The sequence below is a fragment of the Nansenia antarctica genome, assembly GCF_963989245.1.
Source record: "Nansenia antarctica genome assembly, chromosome: 3".
Taxonomy (NCBI): Eukaryota; Metazoa; Chordata; class Actinopteri; order Argentiniformes; family Microstomatidae; genus Nansenia; species Nansenia antarctica.
Window position 1 is genome coordinate 71,264,376 of NC_137688.1, and position 8,799 is coordinate 71,273,174.

The following is an 8,799-nucleotide window of genomic DNA, read 5'->3' on the forward strand; positions in this document are numbered from 1 at the left end:
GGCCTTTGTGGAGGTGAATGAGGAGGGGACAGAGGCTGCCGCCGCCACCGGAACGATGGTGGATAGCTACTGTATGCCCCGAGAGGAACACTTCACCACAGACCACCCCTTCCTCTTCTTCATCAGACACAACAAGACCAAGTCCATCCTCTTCCTCGGCAGGTTCTCCTCTCCCCAGTAGAGTAAACCAGCACGAGAATAAAACACAGGTTCCTTTCTCTTTTAGTTTTTTTGATACTGTTCCATATCTCAAGGTGCAATCCTATATTTTTTTGTATTATCTGTTATATGTGAAAATACGTGAGTGTAATTTTATAACTCGTTCATATAAATGAAAATTAGCATTGACACAACAATATACTGTATGTATAAGATGTTTTGCTGCAATAAAAAACATTTGAAACATAAATATTGTCTTGTTATTTTGTACACCATAGGGGTAAGGTAAATAGGTAAAACACACCTGGGGGGGTATTCCACGTAGGGTGATTAACTCTGATCCAGGTTTAAATCAGATCCGGGCGCTAATTTCAGCTTCCATCAATGTGGCTCAAATAATTCGCTGCAATCCTTCTGAGCAAACCTGGTAGCGAGCAGGTTTACAGGCTGGTTTAGGTAATACGTGCGTCAAAAATGTCTCACAGATGGAAACTACATCCCGAACGACAGTTCCGTCAAGTTTCTTTTAGGAAATATTAGTTCCCACTTTTTACGAGATAGATAGATAGATAGATACTTTGACTGTGATAGATAGATAATTTTATATTGTGAAAGTGTGATCGATAAATAGATAGATAGTTTGATTGTGTGATAGATAACTTGATATTTTGAAAGTGTGATAGATCTTTTTATTTTTTATTTTACCTTTATTTTACGAGGCGAGACAATTAAGAACAAAATTCTTATTTACAATGCCGGCCTGCAATAAGGGGAAAGGGGAGGGGGGCTGAAAGATAAAACATGTTAAAAACAAAGCACAATAAGCATTAAACACATGCATGCAACACAAACAATACAACAAAAGCACCAACGGACATCAACAATGGAACACAACAGCAAGCACAAAAAGCAGACAGGCAACACAAGACACTTTTCTCTAGTGAGCTGGGCCTGTGATTAATTCAAGCCCAAAGATGCTTTTATGACTTTAAATGTGAGTGACTAAATATCCCAGTGTGAAGTTGATGCACACTTGAGCCAATGCAAATGTCAGATGTACAGATGCCGTGCTAATTAAGTGACATACTGATCATTTCTATGCATAACTGAATGCATTGGGGAGCTGTACCTAATTCGGGCAACCATTTAATTTTCAAAGCATGCCCAGCAGGGTGTGGAACAAGGAAAGGTTACATGATGTTGTAATAATAATGCTGTTTCTGTTGTTGCAGAGGCAGATGACGTTGCGTCTCCTTTCGTGTGGGGCGTGTCCACACACCTGATCGATCAGCTCCCATTGAAGCCCACATAACTCGAACCCTGCCTTTATGACGTTGAACCCAGCGTGCGCTCCGGCGCTCTCGTAGAGAATTTACGAATGCAGCCAGAGATTTATGGTTTGAGAAAGGAGAATCAGTAGTAATGATATAAAAGGAGATTTGTGTATTGTGATTTGGGAATATGGGAATTAGATTAAGTAACATTACAATAAGATATATTGTAAGAACAATGAATATGTTTATTGTGAATAGTTGATTATTGTATATATTCTTTTTTTTGTAAGATTTTATTTTCCATTTTCTTTTTACACAAAACATTATACACACCACATCCTAACCTAAATACACCACAACATTTATACGCACCCATTACTTGACAAACATCACAATACATCACAGCTTGACAAACCTCACAACACATCTCAACTTGACATACATCACAACGCATCACAGCTTGACATACATCACCACACATCACAGCTTGACATACATCACAACACATCACAACTTGACATACATCACAACACATCACAACTTGACATACATCACCACACATCACACCTTGATATACATCACAACACATCACAACTTGACAAACATCACAACACATCACACCTTGACAAACATCACAACACATCCTAACATCCCAAAGCCCCACTTTTTTTAAACCGTCTAAAGTTTATCCCAGTTTACCCCCTATACTTATCTAACTAATATTTCTAATGCATAATCTAATCAATCTCTTAGTACTATGTTTCTTGCACTATCTTTACGTCTTAGCTAAGGCCTTCACTATCTCTCCCCATATCTTTTCAAACTGATCTTTCTTATTATTGTCTATGGCTAAATTCTTCTCTATATTGGTATAATAAAGAATTTCGTTTTTCCATTGTTGTAGTGTTGGAGGTTTACTTGATTTCCAACTTCCAAGTATTAGTTTTTTAAATATAATTGATGAGTACATAATTATCCACCCCCTAGGGTATCTTACTGTGGCTACATCCTGGAAAAGACAGATTGAAGGATCAAATTTGAATCTTTCCTTATGTACCCCTGAGAGCCAATGTTCTATGTCAACCCAGGTTTTCTGTACTCGGGGACACTCCCAGAATGCGTGTATTAGTGAGTCTTTTTTTCCACACTTTAAACAGTTATCGGATACATTACTATAATACTTATGGATTTTATCTCGCGTGTGGTAGACTCTATACATTATTTTATATTGGATTAAACGTAGATTTTCATTAACTGTCATGTCATTTGTAGTATTCCAACACTCTTTCCATTTTAAACCTATATCTGTTCTTCCTAGTTCTCGATTCCACATCTCAATCCTACTTTCTAACAGTTTTTCAGCTACATAGGTCTTCTGTAGAGTTCTATACATTTTACCTATCAAATTCTTATCAATTTCTCCATCAAATATGATATCCTCAATTGTACTCTGCTGCCCAAATGATTTAAAATTAAAATTTAGATTTATGTAGCTTCTTAGCTGCATGTATCTGAAATATTCAGCGTTGGCCAACTTATATTTACTTTGGAAGTCGTGCCATGGAATAATGGTATCCCCTCCTACTAAGTCGTTTATAGTTTCTATTCCCCTTGTTCTCCATGTAGACCAATTTATTGTAGCATTGTTATTGTATATATTCTTATACTTCAGTTGGCAGTTACCCCGAGACTGACAGTAATAATAATAATAATAATAATAATAATAATAATAAAAAGAATAATAACAACTTTTTATTTGTATAGCCCTTTTCCTGCAAACGTTGCAGCTCAAAGTGCTCCAAGTAGCCAGTGAGGACAGCCAGCTCACCTTTTGTTTTTATTTATATTATTTACTATTATTAATAATATTAGTTATTATATATATGAGTTAATATATAATTATATTATAATATAATACAGGGCTTGACATTAAGCTTTTTCAGGTACTTGTCCTTCGGACAAGTGAACTTATCTTGTACTTGTCCGAGAGCTCAAGTTACTTGTCCAAATCCAAAGATTTTGAAAAAGCAATAAATATTAATAATAATTTATTATACTCTCACCGGCCACTTCATTAGGTACACCTTTTCAACTGCTTGTTAACGCAAATATCTAATCAGCCAATCATGTGGCAGCAACTCAATGCATTTAGGCATGTAGACATGGTCAAGACGATCTGCTGAAGTTCAAACCAAGCATCAGAATGGGAAATAAAGGTGATTTAAGTGACTTTGAACCTCGCATTGGTTGTTGGTGCCAGACGGGCTGTTGTGTGATATTATAGTGTCAATATGGACCAAAATCTCAGAGGAATGTTTCCAGCACCTTGTTGAATCTATACCACGAAGAATTAAGGCAGTTCTGAAGGCAGAAGAGGGGGTCCAACCCCAAGGTGTGCCTAATGAAGTGGCCAGTGAGTGTGTGTATGCAAATAACACATTTGACTACTATTGAATCCTTCATTTTCAAATGTATTCATTAAAAAATATTTTGTAATTATTTAAAATTGTTACAATGGGGTAATCAGTGATTACCCTAACCCTAACCCTTTTAGATTAAGATTGGCCACAAAAGGGATGAATATTTACAAAACATGTTTGTAACCAGTGGTGTAGTCTAGGTGATACGCAGGACTACGCCGTATACCCACTAGGAAAGGCCAAGGATTTCCATATACCCACTTAAAAATGTGTGAGGATACGTAACAGCGTTTTGTGACAGAACTTTCACTTTCATTCATAAAATTCACCCCGTCTGTGTTACGAAGCACTTGAATTTTGGACCATTGGGACTGACTATAGCGTCATAGGCTACACCATCAAAGGGGGGAGATGCGACATGAAATATGTCAAAATGCAGCACTATCATGAACAGATCAGCCTTATAACATGTAATTTATAACGTTAGACAGGGAGCGGATTTTTATGGCGTTCCGAAATGAACAATAATATGAGGCTGGGAGGGAAAAATCACAGTATACCCACTTGAAAAAACTGGACTACACCACTGGCTCCACAGAGACACGCCACACCCTGTCAAAGGCTAGCTAGACCCAGGGCTCTCAAGTCTCACGCATTGGGCGTGAGACACACGCATTTCAATCCGTTCACACGCTCACACGCCACACCTTGTATTTCTCACGCAGAGAAATTACCAGGGGCGCCCACCAAGTTGCGCCGCTATTTTTTAAAAATAGAACAGGTAGAGAATCAAGTGAGTTCCCTCTGGTTCCCCTAGAGTTCAGAAGGCCACGCACCAGCTAATCGAATAAAAAAATATAGCTACCGAACAGCCAATCAGAAAATAATAGCATTGCTGTATCCGGGTAACATTTTGATATTCCCGCTACAACAAACAACGTTCTGATTCCAACGACACGGGCTGACTGGAGCTATTGATTCAGATGCTCGCTACACAGAAGAGGACATATTATTTTAATTGATCATTCACATCTCGAAGTGGCTACAGACTGGTCGACGTGGGAGAAGACCATATCCTTTGACGCTGAGACTGTGTGTGTGTGTGTTATTTTTTTTATTTATTTTTACAAATTGATGTCATTTATCAGATCAGACCCCGTCCCCCCCCGCCGCCGCCAAAATCTCACTCTGAACTCTGTTCAAAACTTGAGAGCCCTGAAGTATGTAATGTGTAAATGTGTGCTTTGTGACACTGAGGAGGCATCTATGGACCCTGTCTCTATTCTTTTCTATTTACCTACTATTTAACTCTTATTATGTTAAGCATATGGAGTTGCATTTGGTGTGTGACTTGTGCTATATAACATGAAATAAATAAATAATATATAGGCTATATATATTTATCTAAAATAGGCTACTTTTATTATATATATCAGGGCTTGACATTACGTTTTTTCAGGTACTTATCTTACCTAAAAAAAAACGTAGGCTATCTTTTACTTGTCTGAGAGCTCAAGTTACTTATCCGAATACAAAATGTTTGTAAAAACAATGTTAGTGCAAATAACAAATGTGACTACTATTGATTTGATAATGACGTATCCTGTATTCAAAAATCTATTCATTCAACAATATTACTTAAAACTATTATGAAAGGGTAATCAGCGATTTCTTTTCCTTCAATTAAGATTGGCCACAATATGAATTATTTACAAAAAGTGCTTTGGGTAAGTACCCCGCCCCCTCCACCCCCTCCACCCCTCCTTTATTTCAAATTAATAAATCTTCCTCCAGCCCACTCCTAAACTCCCACGGGTTAAATCCTGGCCGATGGATTCGTTGACAGGTGGTCCACCACCTATGGCGGTTTCTGCATCAAATTGCTCCAGTGGAGGGCCTTCCACAGACAAGAACAAAAGCCTTTGGAGCTGAAGATCCTCTCTCGCACACTGCAGTGCTCATGGGAAGGATCAAGTCAGGCTCCTGAATCTCTTGCTCATTTCCTCTAAAAAATACAGAGATGACAGTTTGAGAATTTCAAACAGTCTCAATTCTAAACAACTCAACCAACTAACAACCAACAGATTTATCTACAACCAAATCCTTCAGCACAACTGACTCATTCAGCAAATCTGACACATCCTATACATTTTACACACCTCACTCTTACTGTTCTACACAACTGATTTCAAGATGTTCATAAAGAGCTCTCTCATCGGTACTGATGCTCTTCCCTGGGCATATATTTTGTCCTGGTTGTACTCAGCGAATACACTGTCAACCAGAATGTCTGCTTTACTTAACAGCTCCTGATAAAATGTGGCCCCCACTCTAAAGTCATCTACTCCTGCCTGCATGAACTGCTCCCTGGCAACTGGGTCAGCATGGTCGCAAACTGGCCACGATGAAGGGTCAAGGGCTCTAAACCTCGAGAGTGCCACCTTGCTGCAAGTCCTCCAGTCGCTCCTCAAGATGGCGGGTGATGATAGAATCTGTTTGGGCAATTGATAGTCATGCGCCAACTCTATCTAAAAAAAACATCTACTTTTATTTAATGTTATCCATGTTGCACACACACACAATGAGTTTTCTTGCTGTTTACCACCGTCTGCTCAGATTCCAGAATGGACTGGGTTACATTGTGGAGCGCCTTTGTACACCCCGCTCTCTTGCACAGCCTGGTGGAACCAGGCCATTTGCGGATCCATCGTCATCTTCAGGGATGTGATATCCCAGAAACATGCTTCCTGGCACTCTACTGCTTGGCACACAGTGATGTTGTCCTTCTGAAACATTTTGCTCAGGGTGGAAAGGTGGGACAGAACATCACTCATGAAGTGGAGTAAGAGGAGGCCCATGTAGCGAATGTCAAACTGTCATTTTCACCCGGAGGGTGTCGTCCATCTTCGGAACCCCGTCAATTATTGCAGGAATTTGGAGCTCCAGGGTCACTGGCAGCAGTTGCAGCAGTCACGCAATGGGAATTCCGCTTGCTAGCACCAAGTGACTTTTAAGTGTCATAATGGAATGCTGCGGTCCCAATATATGAAGAGGATGTGTTGAAATATATGGCTGGTTGGCTGTTTATTGTACTGGACATGTTCTACTTAAACAGAAAACAATGTAATTAAAGAACGACAATAAAACAAGAATGTTGTTTTTTTGTTTCTTTTTGTATTTATGTCATGGGCCTGACATGATCTTGCCTGCAGTATGCAGAAAATTAAAAAGGAACACTGCAGCACAGTAAAAAACATAATGTGACACGGTCTGGTGAACTGGGCCGCAACTCGGCAATATTGTGAAGCCTCGCAAATGCTCAGTTTTCTCCAAGTTTGCTTGCTTGCTTTCATCAGACATGGCAGCACTAACAAGAGGCAAGACTGGCAGCAGGGAGAGAACCCCAAGCCTCACCAAGTCAAAAGAGCCATTGAACTTGTTTTGCAGTGAGAACCAAAATATTATCTCAGTGAAAGGCATTCATTCTATATGGGAGATTGTTGAAATGCCAGATTTAATTTCCCACTTTGTTCCTGATGCTGGAGCCCACTTTGCTCCCTTTTCTCCAAGTTTGCTCCCTTTTCGTTCTCTGATCAAACTCATAGCCAGGAAATAATCTTTCTCCCCCTCATTCATTTTAATACAGCCATCGCATACTTCTGATAGATCAGAGTCATTAAAGACAACACTAGTAGATACAATTAAAAAAAACTATTTATTGAACATTGAACAAGGGAGATAACATAATATAGCACTAGATGGAATGTGCAGTCATCGTTCCTCTCCCTGGTCGAGCTGCGGTCAGACTTACTGCTTGAAACCCTTGTCCCGGGCAGAGGACCACACCTCCTCTCCGTCCCTCTCCACCACCATGGTGCCATCGTTACGCAGGTAGAAGTGGGCCATCTTGAAGCCGCCAGCCTGGGTCTTGGTGTGCCACATCATCTTGTTGTCCCTCTTGTACATGGCGAAGTTGCCGTCCTCCTGCATGCACAGGCGGTGGGCGTCACGCTGGCCAGCGGTGTCGGAGTTCCACACGGGCTTCCAGTTGTAGATGACGAAGTTGCCGTCCTCCTAGAAAGACAGATAGGATGGAAACATGGGTTTAACTGTGCACTGCAATGCTCCAACCTTATGTGTAAATGATAACATTATTAATATTATAGTATAGTATCATTCAGGCTCCAGACACTCACCTGGAAACAGGCCTTCCACTCTTTGTTGTTGGACATGAGGTAGTCTCCCTTACGGAGCTCGTCAAACTTGGACATGTAGTTCCTGCTCATGATTCTGCAATGACAAGTTATGTAGATCAATAAATAAGCTTGAAGGAACTTCTTCTACTGTGAGTTACACACATGGAGAGAGATTGCTGATTAGTTTTTCGTTACAAAATGCATGTAACATGAACAGAATATGAACAATGTGGAAGTAAATCCAAATATAAAAGATGTATTGGAGACAGTGAAAACAGAGCAGATTTTCAAGGAAGCAGAGAACTATAATAACACAGAAACTATTGCCACACAGTTCTGATACTATTGCAGAAAGAGGAGAGAAATCATGTATCATGATTCAGCTTCACAGACCAAGAGAAGAGAACTGTAAAAGACAGAGCGACAGATCCCAGTTCTGATACTCACAGGCCGGCTGTGGAGTGGATGTTGAGTCTGATGAGTTTGCAGCTCGAGGTGAAGTGTCGTCTCCTTCAGAACCAGCAGCTTTTATAGGCAGAACCAAGAGAGGAGCCCTTTGATGGAGAACACCCTCTCTCTCAAGCCATAACCCAATCTCTTCTATCACAAGATATGTCTATATTTGGGGCAATTTGTAAAATATACCACGGCTCCTTTCTTCTGCAAAACCAGTTTATGAATGTGGAGAGGGGCCAGCTAACCACACAGCGAATGTCTTGTTTTGCTTAAAGAGAGATGGGAAAGTGAATA

At 40.0% G+C, this 8,799-nt stretch overlaps 1 protein-coding gene across 1 annotated transcript; it reads right to left on the reverse strand.

Annotated features, from left to right (window-relative positions):
* Positions 1-7,660: 7,660 nt before the first annotated feature.
* On the reverse strand, positions 7,661-8,139 carry LOC308154350 (B-type lectin plumieribetin-like; the record flags this gene model as incomplete). The annotated part of the gene is made up of 2 exons (XM_080527513.1): positions 7,661-7,927; positions 8,050-8,139. 2 exons carry the CDS (start codon positions 8,137-8,139, stop codon positions 7,661-7,663), a joined length of 357 nt encoding a protein of 118 aa, XP_080383639.1.
* Between the last annotated feature and the right edge of the window lie 660 nt (positions 8,140-8,799).